This window comes from Phytophthora cinnamomi, assembly GCF_018691715.1.
Source record: "Phytophthora cinnamomi strain GKB4 chromosome Unknown Contig53, whole genome shotgun sequence".
Classification (NCBI taxonomy): Eukaryota; Oomycota; class Peronosporomycetes; order Peronosporales; family Peronosporaceae; genus Phytophthora; species Phytophthora cinnamomi.
In genome coordinates this window covers 2018936-2042240 of record NW_027150986.1, presented here as the reverse complement: position 1 = coordinate 2042240, position 23305 = coordinate 2018936, and the positions used below count along the sequence as shown (strand labels likewise).

At 49.7% G+C, this 23305-nt stretch overlaps 5 protein-coding genes across 5 annotated transcripts; 4 read left to right on the top strand and 1 right to left on the bottom strand.

The window, feature by feature from the left end:
- Window positions 1-77: 77 nt before the first annotated feature.
- Window positions 78-2783, top strand: IUM83_00574 (Dynein heavy chain; the record flags this gene model as incomplete). Its single annotated transcript, XM_067924355.1, has 8 exons — window positions 78-188; window positions 271-358; window positions 438-724; window positions 796-873; window positions 936-1042; window positions 1106-1117; window positions 2646-2660; window positions 2744-2783. 8 exons carry the CDS (start codon window positions 78-80, stop codon window positions 2781-2783), a joined length of 738 nt encoding a protein of 245 aa, XP_067788479.1.
- Window positions 2784-11253: 8470 nt separating this feature from the next.
- Window positions 11254-20099, bottom strand: IUM83_00572 (uncharacterized protein; the record flags this gene model as incomplete). The annotated part of the gene is made up of 4 exons (XM_067924353.1): window positions 11254-11324; window positions 18775-18836; window positions 18907-19116; window positions 19204-20099. The coding sequence occupies 4 exons, from the start codon at window positions 20097-20099 to the stop codon at window positions 11254-11256; spliced, it is 1239 nt and encodes a 412-aa protein (XP_067788474.1).
- Window positions 15068-17018, top strand: IUM83_00573 (uncharacterized protein; the record flags this gene model as incomplete). The annotated part of the gene is made up of 5 exons (XM_067924354.1): window positions 15068-15070; window positions 15143-15203; window positions 15279-15385; window positions 15465-15506; window positions 16986-17018. The coding sequence occupies 5 exons, from the start codon at window positions 15068-15070 to the stop codon at window positions 17016-17018; spliced, it is 246 nt and encodes an 81-aa protein (XP_067788475.1).
- A 185-nt stretch (window positions 20100-20284) lies between the features above and the next one.
- IUM83_00571 (lipin-like protein) lies at window positions 20285-21961 on the top strand (the record flags this gene model as incomplete). Its single annotated transcript, XM_067924352.1, has 1 exon — window positions 20285-21961. One exon carries the CDS (start codon window positions 20285-20287, stop codon window positions 21959-21961), a length of 1677 nt encoding a protein of 558 aa, XP_067788477.1.
- A 208-nt stretch (window positions 21962-22169) lies between these two features.
- IUM83_00570 (Lipin protein) lies at window positions 22170-23081 on the top strand (the record flags this gene model as incomplete). Its single annotated transcript, XM_067924351.1, has 1 exon — window positions 22170-23081. One exon carries the CDS (start codon window positions 22170-22172, stop codon window positions 23079-23081), a length of 912 nt encoding a protein of 303 aa, XP_067788476.1.
- Between the last annotated feature and the right edge of the window lie 224 nt (window positions 23082-23305).

Genomic DNA, 23305 nt, shown 5'->3' with positions numbered 1-23305 from the left:
TTGGCGCCGTGGGGTCGCTCCCACCGGTGAATCCTCCTCGCGAAGCTGCACATTTGGTATCGCCGCGCAGTTTGCAGATGTCGAGTTTGTCACCGAAGACCCCGCAGTCGCTCATGATGTCAGTTCCCATGACTACAAACGAGTGCTCGCTTGTGTGGAAGTTTTTGTGCGACTGGGTGAAGACCCAGGTGCGTCGTAACACGGACCCCACAAGTTCTTCGACGTCTTTGACTGATGTATGATGCGTTCAATGTGATGGTACTTGTTTAGCTTGCAATGGAAATGCCAGCTTCAATCCCCGGTTTCGGAACGTTCTATCTGCGAGTTCAGCCTTTGGGGATTCGGATCGCGCTATTTGGTGAGTGCGGAGTTGAACTGCTACCATCGGGCACGTGGCTTACGACTTCGTGGCATGTCGACAATATTGCGCTTTGCAGAGCCCGACAAGCAGTTCCTCAGCAAATTCTCCCTCCAGGTTGACTCAGAAGTACCTGACCCTGCATTTGCTGCAGCTCTACCTACAACTACGTCTGGGTCCGATTTAGCAGGAACCACTGGTGGTCGTAACAGAGCCGCTAGTTTAGTCCGTCTAGGTGAAGTGTTTGCGTTTAGTTTCATGGAGATGGCTTCCTGTTGTGGGAGCTCAGTCGACGCAGCTCGTGCTCAAGAGTGGTTGACGGTTGTGATCCACAAGTTGGGAAACGCTATGAGTCGATGCAACAACGTACGTTCAGGGTATCGGCACGGGCTGTTGCTTGCTTGATATCTCACTTGTGGTAAGTTTTGTTCGACCAGGTGGAGCTGAATATTGGTGTCGGAGTCATTGTATGCACAGATCGAGTTATCCACCGTTATCTCCTTCCGCGCGATTCGGTACGTTGGTACACGGGATAACTATTCGATACGTTTTCTTTTTAAATATGACTGTGTTCCAGCGTTCTGTTCCCAGTTTTGAATATGAGCTCCGGACAGGAGAAAGCGTTGTCAAGCGAAACTTGCGCGCACAAGCCGCCCTTAAATCCGTTCTAACACCAAAACCAAAGTAAGCCCATCTTCTGTGCACTATGTTTTGGGGAATAGTTATCATTCATGTGTGTTCTGGCAGGTATTCTTTTCTGTCAGGATCGAATTTTTCTCCATCGATCCAGTTAAATCCTGTTCTAGACCGTTCAAAGGAAGTCCCAAACTTTTCATTTGGACCACCAAATCCACGACCACCACCACCATCTTTGGGATCAATCGCGTTAGAGAACAAGTCATCTCCTCGCTCAACGCAACTGCAAAAGCGATATCAACGGTCATCTAGCCCTTTGACAAGCCGTATCAGTATGCCGGCGTCTCCAGCACAAGCCCTGCCCGAAGACAGAGACGTTGGAGACGACGTAAGAGTGCAAAAACAGACAGAAGAGAATCGGATTCAGCAACTCTTTGATCGACTGAGCCGAACACTCTGTGTTGAGCCTGACCAGAATTTGTCTTGTTTACTCCCGTCGAATCGAATTGGATCCAATTTCACCGAGAGTGCGGCGTTTTTAATGACGGAGAAGTCTGCGTCCCACTTTGGACATCCGGCCCAGCTTACGGGAGGATTGGTGTTCGTTGAGAAACCAGTCACCAAACCTTCACAGTCAAAGCGAAGAAAAGCTTTGGATTCTACATCAGAACAACGATATTTTGATTACTTATCGGATAACAAGCTCATCGATCATTGTTATCTCGCGCCAATACCAAAAGATTTGGAGACGAGAGTTGTGTCTTCCGCCGTAAAGTACATCATGGGCCCATCGAGTGAGCATATTGAGAGAGTGATGGAAGTTGCTCACCAAGAGTTTGTCGACAACTATTACGCGAGCGCCAAGAAAGCAATTCTAAACTATTTGCTCATGCGCGCAACGTCTTGCGAGCGACTTGGTATCCCACAAGGAGTACCTGCTCACGCCCTTCTCCCGTCGAAGTGGAAATGGGGCAGTAGCGGCGGCCCCAATGGCTGTCTAGAGGACTTAAAAATGCTGGTTGCAAGAACAAACCGAAGTGCATGTATCGGTATTTCCAAGCGGTTAAAGATCACGACTGGACCGCACACTAAACGCAACGTTTGTTCACGATCGGAGGGAACGTACGGCAAGTCTGTTCGCCGAAAGCGTGTTCATGCGAAGCTGATGTCACTGCTGGTTCTATCGAACGCGCAAGTCCGTGCTCTACGGTATATGTGGCACGATTTACACACTTCAATTTCCCTCGTCGATCTACCAAGTCCTCCGGGTCTCAGTGATGCCATTCAGCCAATGGATATCCTAGAGTTCGAAAGAGCCCAACTTGCCTATTCCGCCAAAGTGAAAACGTTCATCATGGAAAATTGGTACACGAAAGCGAAATTAATGTTCGAGAGTGCTATCCAAGCAGAGACATTTTCAATTCACACGTCTGAAGCAGCAGTCAACTTTCGCTTGCGGCACCTTTTCGATACGGTAGCTGCGGTCATGTCACTTCAGATTCGCTCACTTATCATGAAGTCTATCCAGGCTTACGTCAGTTTTTTCGAACTATTTGGAGGAATGACAGGAGAGAGCCAAGACAGCGAGCCCAGTTCGCAACTCCGAGAACGACCAGTGTATTCGGGCTTGCTTACTACTTTGACTTTACAGGACGGCCAAATTCAAGTAAGTTGCGTTACCAGTGAAACTAATCGTTATTCGTCCGTTTGAGCATTATGTTTCTAACCACTCTGCCGCATCGTTGACAGTTCCGAGATCCTTTGGTGGATATCCCGAGCCGACTGCTGAATGTTCTCCACAACATACCCAAATTGTTTTACAATCTTGGTCGGATAGAGACGCAGTTTGATGAGCCGCTGGTACTGCCTAATTCGTCGTCGCCATTCTTGTGGAATGTAGCTTCACAAGAAGATGACATCGTGGTGGCAACGATTAGAATTCGGGCAATCATCGAACAGAACTTATTGCATTTGCGAAAGCTACAGACCGACTACGACGTCTTTGCGATAACACACCGCTACGTGAGCTCGGTTGACTGCTTTCATCTGGAGGAAAATGGCGAACTGGAAAGTTATCGCGCAGAAATGGAACGAGTGCAGACCACCGCGATGCAGCTTGCAATCGATAATAGGCATTCTCAACATTTGGGTCTTTTTTCCGTCGACTGCCGGCACGTGAATGCAAAGCTGCACTCAGAACTGGCCCAATGGACAATTCGTTTGCTTCAAGCCTTTGAGCTCCGAACTGGTCGAATGAATTCTGAACTACGGCAGCAATACAAGGAAATAGCTGCTCGGTTAGCAAAGAAACCATTGGACTTATACGAGCTAGTTGATTCCGAGGCATTTGTACATTCGCTCAAGACGTCAAAGCTGCAAGAACTTCAAGAAAAAGGCAACGTCATCAAGCAGCGTCTTCGGTTCTTGCTATTTGAGCGGGAGAGCATGCACGTTGGCAGCATTTCGATTGATACCCCGCTGGACGCACCCACCGGCGATCCGAGCCATGACAATGATGCTGCATCGACAGGATTTCGACTCTCTGTAGATTTACTGGCATCAACAGCGAAGACTGTGAAATGGAGAAGCCATATTGAAAAAATACTCAAAGAAGCCGAAACACTGCTTGTAAATGAGCGTGCCAGAATAGAAGCCATGTTTATCGCAAAACGATCACGATTTCAGGCAGAGATTGATGAATTCGAAGGGGAAGTTCGAGGGTTTTCAAAGAAGGGAGATCTACGACACGCAGCTACGTATGTTGTCCAGCTCGCGAAGATGAAGGATAACATGTATATCTTCCGGCAGGCTATGGAGACGATTGTCAAGGAAGAGAAGAAATTGCAATGGAAACCTACTGATTTTAGCAAGCTCGATGATATCGCCGAAGAAATGGCGCCGTACGAGCAACTGTGGAAAACAGTTAGAGAGTTCCGCGAGATGAACTCACGGTGGTTACGCGGGAACATATTTGAGCTACCGGGGAAGGAAGGTCTGCAGACACTACAACAAATGCTCATGATCGTTTCAAACGTATCAAGCGTGCTTCTATTGAATTCCGCCGCAGCTGCAATCACAGCTGAAACAGTACGAAAACAAATGACAGACTTTAGGGAGAATGTCCGGCTGATTGTGGCAATTCAAAATCCAGCGATGAAGGAGCGACACATGAAAGCGGTGTCTGCGCTGATTGGACTTGATTTCATTGCCGACGAGGCTATCACGTTGCTGAAGTTACTCGAAAATGGAGCATTTGAAATGGTCAACGAGATAGTTGATATCAGCAGCAATGCAACGCAAGAGCATCAAATAGAACGAGCTCTGAATGAGATAGGAGACGAATGGGACGCAGCGAGTTTTGAGCTCGTGCCATCCAAGCATCCTTTTTCTTCGGGAGCAGTGCTTGCTCCTTTCATGGCCACAGCTGACGTAGAGTCCGACGCGTGGAACGTTGTTCTGGATAAAATACGTGCTGAACATATCGTATCTCTAATAGAAGATCACCTTCTGCGGCTGCAAACGCTATCATGTATGGCTCATGCCGGGCCGTTCATAGAAGATATTGCATTGTGGCAATCGTTTGCATCTGACACAGGGCAAACTGTTGAGATGCTCCAACTAATCGAGCAATTATGGCGCAAACTGACACCGCTTTTTGCGGCGGGTATTGTTGAGGAAGAATCCAAAGAGACTCAGTTCTTTGCTGAAGCAGCCCAACTTTACCGATCGATCCATTCCACGATTCTCCACCAGCCAGCATGTAAAGCGTATTTCCCACGGGCGATGATGGTGAGAGACTTGGATACAGCTCAGCATTCCCCGTCATCAGCGCTGATATCAGACTTGAATCGGTGCCAGGTACTTCTGGAATCAGTGAAAGGGGGTGTTCGAGTGGGCTTTGAAAACAAACGATCGAGTTTCGCTCGGTTTTATTTCCTTTCAGATGCAGAACTGGTTACGGCATTGGCCTTAGCACGGGTGCCGGGAGATGCTAAACTTTGGAAAGCCCTTTCACGATGTTTTCCAGGTATCAGTGGCGTTCAAACGAATGCAGCAAATGAAATCACTGCATTGCTCAGCTGTGCTGGTGAGCCGTTTCCGCTGGGATCTCCGATAGTCACTGTTGATGTACCAATGCCTGTGTGGCTGACTAAGGTGGAGTCATCAATGTCGACTATATTACATGCTTCCATCCGCGCAGCTTGCAGTGATCTTCCTCGTAAAGAGTTTCGCAAGTGGTGCTTGATCTGGCCCGAACAATCCCTTCTAGCAGCAGTTCAGTACGTGTGGACGCTTGAGTCGGAACAAGCTTATCAGGACCTAAATCAACGAAAATCTTGGACAAAGCTTACAAATAGTCTCTACCGAAACCTCGATGCTGTTAGCAAAGAGATTAGAGTAGCTGCATACCCTCACGCAAAAGCAGCTCTCGGAAATGTCATGATATTGTTGACACAGCTGCGGGATGTCAGTAGCGATATTCTCGGAGAAATAGGGGGCATGTGGATCGAAGAAAATGGTGAATCCTCCAGAGAAATGCGCCGGAATAGTCAGCAAATCGCATTTCCGCGCCATTTGCCTAGTTTAACATGGATAGCTCAGCCACGGTTTTATTTTATTGACAGCATCTTGAGCGTGACAGTGATGTCATCGTCATATTTACCCTATGGTCTTGAATATTTAGGCAATGAATCGGCTGGAATATTAGTGACTCCTCTTACATTGCGCTGCTACCACGCGATCGCACAGGCAGCAAGTACGATGATTAAAGGAGTTTGCTTAGAGGGCACTGCTGGAACTGGGAAGTCAACAATTTGCCACCAGTTTGCCCGATTGTGTGGTCGACTATACGTTACGTTCCAGTGCGCCAACCGAAAACTAACTTTTGACGAACTGGCGAATTTCATCAAGGCAACAGCCTCGTCCGGAGCCTGGTTGTGCGTTGATAATATGCAGCTGTTGGACCCGACGACTGTGTCTATGGTAACAATGTTATGCTCACAAGTTATGACGAGCCTTGCCGCAAGGCATGCACAGTGTTCCCTTGTTGGAGACAAAATTCGACTTAGGAGAGGGGCAATGTTTCTCTTGACTTTAACTACACGACATCACAGCCTAATGACTTCATCCTGTGCGTCAAACGGCAAGGATTTGATCCAGGATGCTCGTTCCTTCTTCCGAACTATCGTCGTTCAGTCTCCAGACATTGAAGTGCTAGCTGAATTTGAGCTCCAATGCGGTCGATTTGTGTACACTCGAGAACTGGCCAAGCTGATAAATGTTGCTCTCACCGCGTATGCGCGGGGATTTGAACTCATAAACGAACCAACAACGATGGCTGATGAAATGAAGGTGCTTGGGGACAGATTGGTGACTCTGCCCCAGATTAAAAAAGTTGTGAAGCGGGCTATAGAGCTCAACAACTTCGAAAAGGAACATCGTAGGCGAACCCGAAAGAGTATTTTAATTACTCCTGATGATGAGAGTGACGAGGCACCAGCACCTGAAGAACCCCCTTCACATGATGCTACTGCAGAAGCCGTCGCAAGACGCGATGAAGAAAGGATGGAGTATCGAAATGTTAGCCAAGCTCTTCGCGAGCTCCTTGGCTCGGTTGTACCATCAGCCAATCTTCATCTCATTGATGCGGTCATCAGAGATTTTAATGCGCAGGCATTGGGAAGAGACTTGCACATGAGTAAGAGCGTAATGTGGATGTCTCGTGGGAGCTCCATGTTACCAAGTTCGCGATTAGGAACACTTCCACCAAAAAAGAGTCTCGAAGATGATGTTGAGAATTATGTTCGTACGAACGAAAGCTCATGGAAGCGGTTTGGCGTTGAATTTGGGTTGAAAACAGTGCAACTTCTGCAGACAATGAAAACCCATCGTGCGGTAGTACTGTCGGGGAATATACAAGCAGGCAAAACAAGCTTGTACGGCTCACTTTCACGGGGACTCACACAAATAGCGAAGAGAAAAGCAGAGGAGCGCAGTGGAATCACGCGAGGACTAGGTTTCGGTGCCCCGGACAGCGATGCAGATCTAGTATCGCCAGTACGTACCGTCGTAGTGTGTCCTCGAGCACTCCAAATTGGCCAGTTGATTGATCCGGGGGCGGAACATCCTTCGCAATGTGTTTTCTACAAGCTTCTCAATGAGGCTAAGGAGTCCAACAAAGCTGACAAGCGCACCCAAACGTGGTTTGTCTTTGACGGTGACCTGGATGCGTTGTGGAGCGAACAGCTTCTGTACACAGTAGAAGAACTGCAGGATGATACGCCGGGGTATAAGCAAGGTTTGTACCTTTCATCAGGAAAGCTTATGCTGATCCCGGAATATGTACGTGTTATCATGGAGACTACTACACTTGCGAATGCCTCGCCATCTTTTATCTCTCGCGTCGGAGCCGTGCATGTCAACACAGATCGTCGCAGCATGATCGGGGATGGGTGGGAAAGCGTGTACGGAATTTGGAAAACTGTACACAAATCAGAATTTGAAGGGTATGCTGGAGCAATATTTGTTGCACTCGACGCCCTTACGACAGAAACGATACCAGCTTCCCTGGCGTTCGTAAGCACAAATTTCCAAAGCGTCTACAGCGGAATGGAGCGAGTTCAGTCCATGCTCGCAATTTTTCACAGTGGACTAATTCAGTCGTGGAAAAAATTCGAGTCGTTGACGAGCGATAAGCAGCGCAATACCGCCATCCACTGCATTTTTTTACAGGCATTAGTATGGGGGGTAGGAGGCACGCCTAACACAACTGAGCGTCACAAGTTTCACTTGTTTCTCTATGATTTAATTCTTCGCGGCCCAAATAGTGAGCAATCCACGCTAAAGAGGTTGGTTACACTATTTTTCCCGAGTGGTACATTGATTGGGAGTGTGTCGAATATCACTGGCGGGGACAAAACAAATAGTTGTGTTTCAAGTGGAGGATCTGCGCCACGAAGACAAACGGTTTACGACTACGGGTTTTCTGTTGACTTTGGGTCAAAGTGGTTACCTTGGACGGAATATTATACTCGTTGGGTAAAACTGTTGCTAGGATCGGCTTCCAGTCAGCTAACAGCAGCGGACATTTCGTTGGTCTCTGGCTTAGGTCCAGACCATTCTCTCGACTCCTGCTTGAATCTTTTACTAGTTCCCACAGTAACTACTGCAGCAGCTGTATGTCTGTCCGGCCAATTATTTCTCGCAAACTACCCTACAATTCTCAGCGGTCCTAAGGATTGTGGGAAATCGGTATGCGGATCAGCCTGGATGCTACTTCTTACAGCACTTTCGCGGATCCAAGTAGCAGCAGCTCGACCGTCAACACCTCCGTCCGAACTCGAGTCGTCTAATACTGACGTACGAAGTAACAGCGAAGCATCAAAATACGAGGTTGTTACCGCTGAAAAGGTTTACGCTGGTTTCTACACCAAAGCAAGTGACGTGTTGCTACACTTTGAGACGGTTCTTCAACGGATTCGCGTCGAGCGACAGGATAGGTCGAAGTGCGAATCACAGGGTTCACGTGCAGCTGTTATTGCCAAAGGTTCCGATTCAACCCTGGGCGAAACAGGTGGACCGATACCACAGAGTGGGAAACACACAGTGTATGTGTATGTCGACGACTTGCACTGTTTTGATTCTCGTCACATAATGGATTCAGCCCTTGAGCTGTTGCGCATGCTGACCGAATATCATACGATAATCGACCCCAGTACAAACCTAGTGACTCCATGCCAAGACTTTCTTCCGTTCGTGACACTGCAAGCTTCAACCCCAAAAAGACATCGTAGCTCAACTGAAACTCAAGATCTGGAACGCCTTGTCAGGCGATTCATCCCAATTACTTTGCTGCCATTTTCAGATTCAGACCTGTGTAGTATTTGTGAAAGCTACCCCGCGTCACTTTTAGCTCCAAGCGTGCCGGGATCGACCCCGTCTCAAACACCGACAGCTACTACAGAGGGGTCATCAATCGCAGCGAAAGAAGCCGAGCAACTGCAATCGATTATCATTAAGGCAAGTTTGAAACTCTTTCGACTGCTGACATCCAGTAATGACTTCGCTATCCTACAAAAGGATGTTACCTTCAATCCGATAAAATTTCACTACAACTTCCGCGTGGCTCAACTTTTCCAAATCGTCAAAAGTATTTGCTGTGTCATCCGCCCTTCTTTGACATTAGTGGAGAAGCCAGCGTTGGCTCGGTTGTGGTGTCATGAGAGCGCACGTATACTGGGTGACAGTATCATGGACCCGAAAGAGGCATCTTCATTTCACCGACGCACAGTTGAGGTTGCATTGACGACTTTTGGTATCACTGATGATGCGTTCAACCCAACACGGTCCGAGATAGCGGGACTGCGAATCCAGACTACCCAGGATTGGTTTGCAAATGATCTGCACTTTTCGTTTATTGGCGAGACTAGTACGGGTGGAGGTTATAGTAATGACTACCATGAGGTGAACGACATGTCCACAGTCGAAGCCGTCGTCGAACGCAGTATGATGGCGATGTGTCGTGATGGGACCAGGACATCAGACACAAAAGATACTTCAGTAGCACTTGAGGTGATTCTGTGCTCGTCCGTCGTTCAGCATGTCCTGCGGATGAATCGATTGTTACGAATGGATAGAAAAGCAGTCCTGTTACTGGGTGCACGTGGGAGAAAGCTCGTTACGATAACTCGCTTGGCATGTTTTTTATCTAAAAAAGACTCCTTTGTGTACCATATTCCAGCACGAGAAGACTCGCAGGGGCCTACATGTAAAAGTAGTCTCGACGATATCGCTAACGCCAGCAAGTGGTTTGGAGCACTTCGAGCTGCCATGTTAAAAGCCGTTCACTCTCGGGATGGGCCTGTCGTTTTTATCGTGGAAGATTCCTATTTAGACCCTGATTCATACCCATATCGAACACTTGACCAATTCCTCGGGGGACACAGCGTGGCATCTGATGTCGTCGCGTACGAGGATCTAGGCGATGATATAATCTCTTTTTTGCGTGAAAGGTATGAGCGAGAAAGAAAGTCGACACCGCCGAGTGGAGACGGTAGTCGTCAATCCGTGCCAACACACCACCAGACCTCATCGACTCTTCGCTCAAAAAGTGCTATACTGAGTTATTTCCATCAATATGTAAGGCATAATCTCCAACTTGTGCTCATTTTTTCGCCACCACCAACCTTCTTAGCAGATGACGATACCTCGAGTTTGAGCTGGGCCTCAATTTTGTGGCGCTTCCCCAATATTTTGAAATTCTGCGACATAAACTATGTTGGGGCATGGTCCGCCGATAGTTTGGTAACAGTTGCGCGAAAATGTATGCTACACTCCTCTTTGGCATCAGACAAGCAGGGATCCACGCAACTCGCTGAGGCTGCTGCTCAGTTATACCATACAACCACTTCTTTCATGGCTACTCGTTCAAGTAAAGGAAGTTCGAGTGTTCCAGAAGAAAACCAATACTCGGCCACTACCATCCCTGGGAATCTTTCGTTCATGCAAGTCGACGAAAGTATGCTTGTTGATCATGTGAGCTTGTTTGCTTCGCATTACGATCAGTTAGAATATGCGGTATCAGATAATTTAGCGCGCTATAAAGCTGGGTTGCAATTTATTGACCAGACCGCACGAATTCTGAAGATCGAGCAAGCTCAAGCCGAATTGTTGCTACCTGAAGTACAGCACAAAACCGACATGCGACGCAAGATGTCTGGTAGTTTGGAAAGAGACAAGATCACGTCGGACAAGCTATCAAAAGCACTCGAGCTAGCTACTACGTTAGTGGTTTCCCAACGCGAGCGACTAGCTACTGTCACGAAAGAGTACCAAGACCTGATAAAGGACTCCAGCGACACATTTGACGAAATGAAAGGAACCCTACGAGTATTTCACGAAGCTTTTGCAACCGAAGAAGAAGAAAAAAAAGAAGAAGATGAAGAAGAAGGAGGAAGAGAAGTGGTTGCCAATTATGATCGAGATGACGTCAATGAAATCCACTTAGAGGACGAAAATGGGCAAGCGAAAGGTTTGGAAGAGGCAGCAGCTATTGTGGACACAGTTTTTCCAATAGCTGAAGCTGATAATGATACTAGAATGGAAGCTAGACACCGGTTACGCAGGCTTGTCCATAAATTTACGTTGATGGAACATATACCCTCATCAATTTACCAGCTATCAGAGTGTCTTGGAGTAATTCTTGGCATCAATCCAGTGGAAGGACGTGATGAGATGGACCCAGATGAGATCATAATGAACTACTGGGAGAACGTTGCAATAGAAATGAAGAAGGCAGCCTTCTGGGAAAAACTGATGATGTTCGATGTTCCTAATAACGTCACAGAGAAGATGGTTAGCACACTGCTACCAATTTGCAGGTCACCAGACTTTGACAAGGCCTTGTTTGCGTCTGTGCACGAGGTAGCTGGTGTCTTGTGCGAATGGGTTCAAAAGTGTACGGCCTTTGCCCGTGATTTTATTCTAGCCGAACCAAAACACGGACAACTTCAACGTGAGCAAGAATTGCTAAAGCAAGCTGAAGCGCAAGTTGTTACAAGCAAGATGGACATTTGCAATCAAACAAATTCCTCACGGTACACAAACGAAATGCGGGATTTGTCAGAGGTTGAGCGAAAACGAGCGGATGAAAGGTTGCAAGACACTACATTACTATTGCATCTTACAAACACTGTATGGAAAGTGCTATCCCCTACTCGAGCGAAATGGCAGCGATTGCATGACTTTTACCTGGAATTCGCCAAGCACTTGAAGGGTGATTTATTGCTTGCTACCGCAACTGTTGCGTATGCCTCTGCCCTTAACCGAGTATCGCGCTTACAGTTGTACCAGGTATGGCAGGAAGCAATCTCCACTTCAGTAATACCGTCTTCCTTAAGGCGACCACTGCATGAGGTTTTCATGGTTCGCGAGGCGGATCTGACCAAAATGAGCTTGAGTGGATTGCCAATAAACGATGATAGTGCGCTGGAGAATGCAGTTATAGCGTTAAAGAGTTTTCGTTTACCTCTGCTGGTTGACCCAGATGGTGTTGCCACAGGCTGGCTGAAAAGGCACCTCAGCTCTCAAAATCTGAGCGTTGCATCGGCCAACATTGAAGCTACAGATGCAGAAGTTTGGAAAGAGGTGGAGCGTAGCATCAAACACGAATCAGCGTTAATTCTTATGGATGTGTGCAAGGAACGCCTGCGAAGCTTACACTCGTTCATTAGCGCAAAACGACGAGCTCGTTTTGACGCCGTAAATCATGACTTCAGTACCGGCAATCATGATAGTGGGGGATATCACTGCTGGTGTCACCTCCCGGTGGGAATTGCAGAGACCCCAGACGCAATATCAAGTGGGTCAGGAAGAACAAAAGTCAACACAGCCGTTAAAGACGCACCAATCTTCGAATTTGGCAGCGATGCTTGTAGGGTTTATCTTATCTACACAGATACGAATTCCCCCCCGAACTGGTTGTCCGTGTATTTAAACCAACTCACCGTAATTCAGTTTGAGATTACTGCGCCGTTTGTGGAAACTCAAGCGCTTCAGAAACTCCTGGAGTCCCAAGGCCGACTTCGCGAGCTGACTGAAATCCGAACGCTACAGCAAGACATGGTAATTTGTGACGAACAAATTTTCGAGCTTGAAGAAGAACTATTGGAATTCTTTAGCACGGAACAAGCTGAGCAAGTTTACGCGGTTAACTCGAAAGCGATTCGAATTGTGGCCAACCGAAGCGCGGTGCACACACTCGAGAATACTAAAACCGAAGCAAATACTAAAATTAATGCACACTGGCGTAGTTTGGCAGGTTATATCGCCGTTTCAAAGAGATGCTTGGATGCTGTGTGGGCCTGGCGTGAGTTTGACGTGGTGCGAAACAATGGCAATGATGAAACAATTTTCTCTTTGTCATGGATTTGGGAACTACTGATTCGCGCAGGTGAAGTAAGCAACAAGAGCAACAATAATCTGGAGGAGGTTATGGCCTGCTTTACGAGCTATCTCCAGCAGTGCATTGTTATGAATCTCCGAGACGAGGATCGTCTCCTTTTCAGATTTTTACTGGCAATTCGAATTTGGCAGCGCCGAATGGAAGAAATGACTGTACCTCCTCCCGTAGAAGGTGGTGAAAATATAGGTTCCAAGTTTGAGCTTCGCCTTTGTAATCGACGATCCACTGACACCGAAATGCTGGGACATCTGCTCGCACTAATTAACGCTAAGATGGAACGCAACAGTCATGATACCTGCCGACCCACATTAAAGAGTCTACTTGCACTGCGTCCCAAGGGCATGAAGACAACAGCATGGTCAGCAGTTTGTTATTTAGCAGAAGCATCTGGGGATCTACGGCAGTTTATCTCAAGGATGGAGGGCTTAGAGGATGGCCAGGCTGCGTGGAAGGCGCTAATCGAGCTTGGAACAGGTAGCTCTAATGATTGGAAGGTACCAGCACCTCTGGATGATTTCACACGATTATGTATTGTTACCGCCGTGCATCCTCATCGATTCATGTGTGAGATTGAAGAATTTTCTGGGCGAGAACTGCAGCGATTGCATACCGCCTCTGTGTCGAGTACACATTCTGTCTCGCGAATCCCTTCGGTAACTACACCGTCCCTCCCCACACTTGTTGCAGCTGCAGCTCATACTGCAACAGCACAAGCCCCCGACAGGCATCGTGACTTATTCTTCATGTGGAAGTCCTTTTCCAGCTCCAAGACCCCCCTTCTTGTGTTTTGCTCACCAAACATTGACTTTGTGGATGCTGTAACCAGTGTGGCAAGCCGAGCTGGGGCTACCATGGATACTACAGATACGATTCAGTTACTGTTGGCTGACGATGTAGCTTTCAAAACGATTCTACTACAAGCCATGGAAAAGGGACAATGGGTAGTACTTCCAAACCTAGAGATTTGTCATGACCGGTTTGCACACCTGAGCAGCGTATACGATTCTCTTGAAGACGGGCGTGTCCACTCTGACTTTCGCTTATGGATTTCAATCACAAATAAACATCATGCGATGCGACTAGCCAGTTTTGATACTGTACGGCTCAGTCGGATCGCATCTAAACGAAAATGGGGAACTGGATCGTTGTCACTGAAGCGAAGCCTACACCATAGTTTTGCTATTCTAAAGCGTGAGCTGGAGCCATTTGAATTTGCCAGCACCATTTCAGCCGCAAATGCTGCTGACTCCTCCATAATAAGTGAGTACGAAGAACAGTGCATGAAGCAATTGGGCGTATTTCACGCACTAGTTACTACTCGGGATCATTTTCCGTTTGCAGAGTGGAAAGCTGAAGGGGAATTTGGAGATCCTGAATTGTGCGCTGTGATTCGCTCCTTGATGACGTTGAGAACAGAAGAAAGAACATTGATAAAGGAGCTCCCAAATCCTCTGAATCAGCCGGGCATTGGCATGTGGTCAATTATGACGATTCGTGGTGTGATTTCAAGTGTCTATGCATCAACTCTAAAAGCACCACAAGACCAGCTACTGATCCAATCCTGTATTGATCTTGTTCTGAACGCGTGGCCGACTTCTCAAGGTGTAGATCAACTTCATACCACTACTGTTGTAGCTCAAATGACCATACCAGAAGTTGTATTTGCCATAGAAAAGCTGGCGGTGATACCATGGGTATCAGTAGTTGGTGCTATCCCGCATTTGTGGATTAGCGAATCGTGTGGACCGTCACTGTCTAGAGATTTGATGACTGCCGGTCATCAAAATTCTGAAAGTGCATCACTGTGGGACCCTCAGTACCTGCGTCGAGATCGACAAAAACAAATAGCAACACAACTAGCGGTGGTGGTTGCAAATCGCGGATACCAGCTACCAATACGATTTATGACTTCTCGAGTATTACCGAACCTGGAGGCGATACAAGTCCTTGATATTCTTGCAACGTTTAGAAAAAACCTGGAGGGAGTTGTCATGCTACTCCGCAACGGAGAGTTTGAGTATCGCAAACCAATTTCAGCTCTTATCTATCACGAACGGCAAGTTCTTGAGCAAATTCGAGCGGTGATTTTGTGTGATATTGGACGACTAGAAATGGTTCGCTCTTGTAAAAAGGAAACGTGCTCCAAATATTTTGCAAACTAATTTACACTCTTGTATTGATGTCAGGTGGCTTGTCGGGGAGGATCACTGGACTCTTCTACCTGGCACCTAGCAAACGAACTACGAGGTGGCGGTACTCCTACTTGTTGGCTTGTGCTTTTATGCTTACAAGGCGCTGGTAGTATGCTGAGATTAACCTTAGAGAAGTTTCAGCAGCATCTTTTAGAGCGACTCAACGCATTTGCAGCTTGGCAGGAACCAGATGGCGATCCGTACAAGCTGCAGCTAAATAAATTCCGGGATATTGAGGTACGATGCTCTAGGTTACTCCACTGGTGAGAGAACCTGTGCGAGGTCTTAACGTCATGTTTTGTGCATTTGTACTCAGTATGTATTCGAAGCGGCCCATCAACACTTTATTCGTAACCATGTCGGTAGTGCTTTGTGCTCTTCCGACTGTCTCAAAGTAGTATGTATATTTGAGGATTCGCCACGGATAACTTTGCCGGCAAAAGAAGACGTAATCTATTTCTCCGGAGTACGTGTCATGGGCCACTTGCAGCTAGAGATTATTGATGGAAAAGGGCGCCATCGTCGCGCTCCAATTTCTCCCGACGGCGTCTCAGTAATTTTACAAGTTACAAGCTCGTGCTTAGCCGAAGTTCTTGGAACGTCAGCAATTTCCAGCCATTCAGTGGAGACACTTGGCGAAAGTGATTCAAGTACGGCTGGAGACCCAGGAAGTCCTAGCGCTCCAAGGGATTTCCCATGCCCATTGATCTGCACTTTGGAAGGATCTGAAGCTAACAACGGTGCCAAAACCTGCATCCGTGTGACGAGCACCTTGCCTGTCGACCAACTCGTGTTTAGTGGGGCATGCTTGCGACTCCATAGTGTTGATGCCAACGAGAAGTAGTTCGACAGCTGACAAAACTTATATAGTGTAGGATTTTGGTTTACTGCTGTGGCTTAACTGCATAGAGTTGTCTGGAAAAGCGAATGACGAGTGGCATACCAGCTTTCCGTATAATTTTCTCACGGCCAGGCGAATTGTCGAGCCACTGAAGAAGACCTGTGATCTGCCTCTCGGGTGTTTCGTACCCAGGCTTGGTGCAAAATAGTTCCAACGCAAGCCGGGCAAGTACCATACCGAACGCAACCTTCTTCATCGTCTCTCCATCGGCCCCACCTGGAGGATCCTTGTCGTGCAATGCAAAATACGCTTTGAGAAGTCCTGCTACTTCGGTGTGCAGATGCTTGAGGCTTACACGGTCCATAAATGACGGAATTAACTCGAAGTCTATGGCAAAGTTGAGCACAAACTCGAAGCTTAACCCGAAGAGCTCATTTTTGTTGCTAGACATCGCAGCTGCTGCTGTTGCATTGTGATGGTGCTGAGCGCTGTAGAATTCACAGATCGTCCCGAGTGGTCGTTGCTCTCGATTCAACACCCCGTTCATTTCGAGCATTGAGTACACTACGTCCTCTTTTTTGTGTGACCGGCTGATCGATGACGGCGGATTCGAGTGCCTGTAGGTTTCCCCCTCGTTAGTTCCAGTGTGACTAACAGTCCGAAAGTGTTCCTTTTCATTTCCGTGGCCGAAATGCAGAGCTAGACCGCTCAAAATTGTTTTCAAGGCTCGTGTACAAACTTGAGAAGGCGACCCAACGCTGGTACTGGGTCTCCCACTTACCGAGCATGATGACGATGATCGGCTTAGTTGGTTTAATGATGATCGATAAGGTGTTTGTTGTTGGCGCAAGTATGGCCTCAGATAGAGAGCCACGACGGTTTGAAGCACACGAAGCAAATCGGAACGAGGGAACTTTCGCATGCCTACGAGAGTCACTGCCTCGTTAAATGCGTCTTGACTGAAGAATCGATAACGTTTAGTGTCATTTGCAATAGTCGCGTATTTTGCTGGTGAAGATCTCCGCTTAGTCTTCGCCCAACCGGTTGGTGGTGCCCACGGTTGTTGTGTCCCGCGGAAGTCTTTACGGACAATAGACTTTTTACGATTTGATTGGGCCTGAGCCAACACCCCGGCTAACACCACATCTACATCGGCAGGGAGTACATGCGGAGCTTGCACCAACCCACTTTCCATGAAGAACCTGCGAACCGTAGACACATGCACGCCGTCTTCAATTGAGCCTTCGACGGACGCTTGGAGGACCTCAAACACAGAAATCATGCAACTTTGTATGTCCGAAGTTTCAATAGAGTTTGGATCATCGTTCAGGCCTTCGTCAACTCCACCTGTTCGAGTGTATATGGGGTATACACTCGCGGGTCGATACGACGACAGTGATACAGTTGCGGGAATAGCTTCCGATAGATGAGTGGCCAATGTTTCTGTAGGCAGAGAATTCCGTCGAGCGAAGGTAGCGCGAGGAGCACAATCTACAGCTTGTCGAAGTCGTTTGTTTTCTGCAGCTGTCTTCGCGAGTTCGCTGAATACACCAAGACGTGGAGCATCGACGTCTTCTTCTCGCATCAACAGTGACTCAAGCCCCTCTCGCCGGCAATCTGAAAGCTGCAGTAGAAGTTCGATCTGCAGTATGCAGACAAAAAGCATTAATGAGCATCGACCCCGACCAGTTTCACGTGTAGCTTACCTTTTCTTGATTCAGAATCTCAATTTTTATAAGCGCGTTATCACGTTCGACTTCCAGACGCTGCTTGTCGTGCTTGCTTTCCCGTGTGCGCATCATGTACTCCGTCCTCATATTCTCTTTCTGCTGTAGCTCGCGAGCTGCACTAGATTGTTGAGCCGCTAGTGAATGGGTTTCACGGACTGATTTATTCAGCGCTAGCGAAAGCTGCTCACATTGATCTGCTTCCGCAGATCGAAGCGCCCGTTCCACGTGGCACCGTCGGTCTGCTTCCTCTAACGACAATTCAAGAGTACGCATACGCCGTAGTATCTGTTGATGTTCGTTAGCATGGTTGCTTATGCGCGCATTTTGTAAGGACAGGAGCTTTGTTTGCTCTTTTGAACGTCGAAGAACAATACGATACCGCTCGTTTAGCTCGTGGAAGGAATGCTGAACTCGCTGCACTTCACGCGTACTTACTTCATATAGGGCCTGCCATTTTTCAGCTTCCTTATCTGATGTGCTTTGGCGACGATCACTTTGGATATTTCGGGCTTCACGCGTGTTTTCTTCACATAAAGCTTGCCATTTTTCAGCATCATCATCACTCGATGTATTTCGAATTGCACCAGGCGGGTCTGAATCAAGCTGGTGTCCGTGCCGTTGGTTTGATGGGCCCGAATGGACCTTCGCGCATATCTTAGCGCCGTAAGGAGTTTTACACAAAACATCTAGCTGCTCAGTGTTGCTAGCACCCTGTGCTCGTTGAAGAAACTGTTCAAAGTACCCAAGACCCTCCCCGCGAAGCAAGCTGTTTGCGTCGTCATTCCGTAGATCGTTTGCATAGCCTAAGCATCCTCCGGCGTCAACGGGGAGTTCATCTCCGCTGTCATCTTCCGAATGGGTTGATGCGTGCGATGGCACTGTTAGATGAGAACTCGAGCACATGAATTGCCCGTAGCCGTCATAGTCGCTACTGTTTCCGCCAACCGGTATTGTCTGTGGTTTTTTAAGAGTTGTCGGTACTCCCGCCATACTACAACTCGCGTCATCGAGCAATGTTTTCAACCGAGTTGTGATGAATGCCATGCGCGCCTCACTCTCTTGACTTGCAACCTGGCTATGATGCAGCGCCTCCACTTGATCTTTCAACGCTTTCAAGCTGTATATCGGCAAGCAGAGAGAGATTAGCAACAAGGAACGCCTAAATCACGAGATGACACTTTGCTTACCGTGGTCTTGTTTCATTTTGGACTTCTGACACGTCTGAGAGCATTTTTCCCAGCGTTTGACAGGTGACTGGATCGTGGAGCAGTGCATCCAGAAGCTCCACAAAATCGCAGGCGGCTTCATCTGTTGCGGTGGTTGACAAGCCGTTCTCCGCGACATCCCAGATATTAAGCGAGCATAGCGCTTCTTTAACGGGAGGATGCATCACCATGCTGTTGGTTGACAGACGTTCACAACATGCATGATAAGTAATCTACTACTGCAGCAACACACATTACACTGACGAACACAGCACGGACCTGTTGAGGACAGCAACGCCGTTGGCTTGCACCAACTCCACACTTTGTAGAACGCGCATGGCGTCGACGACAGCTTTTACAACTCCGTGGAACACACTTCCACTTGCTCCACGAAACGGAACACTTACAGCCTGGTCATCGCGATACTCGAGCTCAACACAGAGGAAGAAGAGCACATCCAACGCCGTGACCACAAGTTCGGCCTCCTCTGTGAAGCGCGCAAGCGCGTCCGTGACAGTCTGCAGGCCGCCATGGCGCCCGATCCGCTCTTTGCAGTCGTCCTCCAGCGCCATTTGGTGCAAGAACTGGCACGCCCGCAGCTGCACCGCGAACACAGTCGCGTGCCTGTGCATCAGCAGCATGCAGAGGCGAATCGTGTGCGAGACTTGCAAGCTGGGCCGGGTCTTGCTGTCCACGGCCAGGGACTGCAACGTCTGCAGAGCTGCAGCCGCTTCAGCGGCCGACAGAGTCGCGCCCGGCTGCGTCGACTCGCCGCACTGGACGATCAGGTCGGCCACGCCGTCCCGCACGAGGGCTTCGCGCTCGTGCACGCCGCGACTCGCGAGCTTGAGCAGAACGCGGTTCACGCACACGAACAGCGTCACGGCGCTGTCGTCTGCTGCGGCAGCAGTTGCTGCTACTGCTGCTGTTGCTGTGTCTCCAGTCGACGCCGCCGCCCAGTAGCTGGGGTCGCTCAGCACGGATCGAATGCACGCCAGCGTCTTGGTGAACGTCCCGTCGCCCACCGCCAGCTCCTGCGGCCGCAGCGACGTGAGCAGCACCTCCAGCGCCCGCCAGAGCGCACGCGCCTCCGCGACGCGCTCGCCGCGTCGGCTGCTGCGCGGGTCGTCGTCCTCGTTCGCCAGCTCCCACAGCCGGTCCAGCAGCGCGTCCATGGCGTACCAGCCAGCAGTGGAGAAGTGGAGACGTACGTACTGGTACATGTAGCCATCTTTGGAAAGTCGATCTATTTTTGGCACAAACATTCACCGCTGAGACATTTCTGATGCAGCAGACAGATTGCTGGGGGGAGGGAGAGCGCAATTGTCGAGTTGCGCTAAGCGGAGCTGCCTGCCTCACGATGGAGTCCGCCGTGCAAGTGTCCTCCGCGATGTCGCCGCCGGTCAAGGCCGCGTCCACGGGCGACATCGACGACCACGAGGCCATGAGTCTCTTCGGGGGCCCAGCGCTGCCGCGAGCGCCCCCTGCGCCGGTCAAATCCGTGTCCACCAGCGTGCTGGACGCCCACGAGAGCTACGACCTGTTCGGCTGCGCCCCCAGCGTCCCCGTGGCCACTGCCGTTGCGAAGGAGGCGCCCCCCATGGCCAACGCCGCCCGAGTGGATGAAGGGGTCGCGGCTGAGCCAGTTTCGCCCGCCAGCTACGAACTTTTTCCGGCTCTGGCGTCAACGGACAAACCGGAGAAAGTCGAGGCGGAGGAGGAGGAGTCCGAGCTCTTCCCGTCCTCCAGGGGGCTCAGTCGCAGCGGCAGTAGCAGCAGCAGTGCTGCCACGTCGACCATGGGCAGCGGAGGATCGTTCCAAGCAGAACTGCCGCGTGCCAACAGCAACGCGGTGCAGGTGGTGGCCCCCGTGGCGGAGCAGCAGAGCGTGTCCCCGTTGTATAAAATGGCGGGAAATGCAGTCGACATTGTCGCAGTGAAGAATACGGAGGGGCAGTATCTTACCACGTCGTGGCACGTGTCGTTCTCGTGGTCGCGTTTCCGATCCAGCTATGCCACCGGCGTGGGAGACATGGTGAGGATCCTCGTGAACGGCAAGGAGTTGCCGACGAAAATGGAGCTGCAGGAGCGCGGGCGGTGCACGTTCATTACCGGTGGTGTGATTATCCCCCCGGGGGACTTGCTCTTCGCTGATCTGTCGGAAGAACAACCGAACCACGTGCGGTTTGAACACTACCAGAAGTACACCAACACCGTGCGCTACGTGGACGCAAAGCTGCATCTTTGGGGGCCCAATGAGTCGGTCATTGTGGTTGACTTGGACGGAACACTTACTATTAGTGACGTGGAAGGGCACATCCGTACGCTGCGTCTTGGGCAGTATGACTTTCTGCACGCCGGGGCTTGCGACTTCTTCACCAAGTTGCACGAACTGGGGATGCGAATCGTGTATCTCACTGCGCGCCCATTAGATTGGGCATCGGCGTCACGAACCCACTTGGAAAATGCAGTGCAGCAATCGATTCCGCTTCCACCGGGAGTTCTCATCACGAATTCAACTGGTCTTACAGGCGCGCTGTTCACGGAGGTGGTCAACAAGACCCCCCATATTTTCAAGATCCAGGTGCTCAACGAGCTCCAGCTCACGCTCATCCACGCCGGTCGCGTGATCGAGCACCCCGTCTTCGTAGCTGGCTTTGGCAACCGCCCTACTGACGTCGTGGCGTACGAGGAGGTCGGCATGGATCCCAGCCTCATCTTCATGCTGGACCCGTACTCGAATCTGAAGGCCGTATCCGATCCGCGTCTCTACGAGTCGTACAGCGATCCGAACGCTCTGCTGTGGCTGCTGCCCAAGCTCAAACACCGCGTCCCAATCGAGAAGGTTGGCCGAATCGACGACTACACCGTTCGTGAGCTCGTTCTGGCGGAGGACCGCGAGCAACTGCGCATAGCCGAGATGCAGGCTCGCCGACTTCAGCAAGAGGAGTTCGAGCGAGCTCGCCAAGAGGCCGATCAAGCCCGATACGCTTCGAACAACGCTCTACGGGCCAGCGACAGAAGTCTATCAAGGTAAAGTACCCATGGCACCCAACCAGCCATCTCGTATTATATTTTACGTACGGTCGACATGCCATCGACTGCCAAATGAATAAAATCACAACTTCCACCATCACCACTTACTAATAAGTAAGTACAAAGACCACCAGAAAATTGATCAGGGACAATCATTACGATTCATCAGCCTGCATGTCATTGTACTGTTGGCCCCTCCGCGCACCATCATGTCCGCTACCGTCCATTGTCTCCTTCGTCGCTCCTCGCGGACGACGCCCGTGCAGCTCCAGCTCCGGAAGCAGAGCTCCCGGTCGGCAGCACATCAGCAGCGCCAGTTTGAGCTGCTGGTGCCCGCGTTGCAGACTTTCCAGCGTCTCCATGGCCATTGCGCCGTCCCTCTACGCTTCACCATTCCCAACGACCGCCATCCTGATGCTGATCAATGGCCGGAAGAACTGCAAGGGATGAAACTAGGCACGACCATCTCGAGGTTTCTGAAAGCTTGTGCCTCAGCTAAGAAGCCCTCAAGACGACGAAGTCTGGACGAAGTGAAAGCGCAGCTTCAGCAGTTGGGGCTGCCAGACGTGGAGGACTGGAAGCGATTCCTATGGGACCAAGTGACGGTGCCCGCTATGCAGACATACCGGTCGATTCACGGGGATCTTTTGATGCCGGTGTCTTTTACGGTGCCCGAAGGAGGCGCTTCGTGGCCGCACACGACGTGGGGATACAAACTTGGCTACTGGACGAGCGAGCTGCGCCGCAACAAGGACAAATTACTGCAGCACCAACTGGACGACCTCGAGAAGCTGGACTTCAGCTGGAATGCCCGAGAGGCTCGCTGGAACTGCTATTTTATCCCGGCCATGCAGCGATACCAAGAAATCCATGGCAATTCACACGTACCGCAGAGCTTCGTAGTGCCGTGCGACGACCCGAAGTGGCCGGCACAGTTGGGAGGCTTTCGGTTGGGCCAAAAGGTGAACAACCTCCGCTGCGGTGACCCCCTTGGCACAGGAACTAATGCTGAGGAGTGGCAGGAGGTACAGTTGATCTGCCAGAACTGGATGCTACTGGAGACACTACACGAAGTAGAAGGAAGCAGCGTCTTGGACAAGGATATTGAATCAAACGACTAACCGTTGCAGCAGTTTTTCAATTCGTGGTGCATTCAATTATATAATATCGTAAACGACACTAGACCTTTGTGCAGTGTGCTTGCCGAAGACGCGTTAGCTGTCCGCTGCCCACTGGTTGACTCTTCTCTCCACCTTGCCACCACCAAGAAGTCCCACCGCTCAACATTCCTACTACTCGGATCGCTCAGTCAGCTCGTCCTTGGCATGCCAGGATGCTTTTTGTA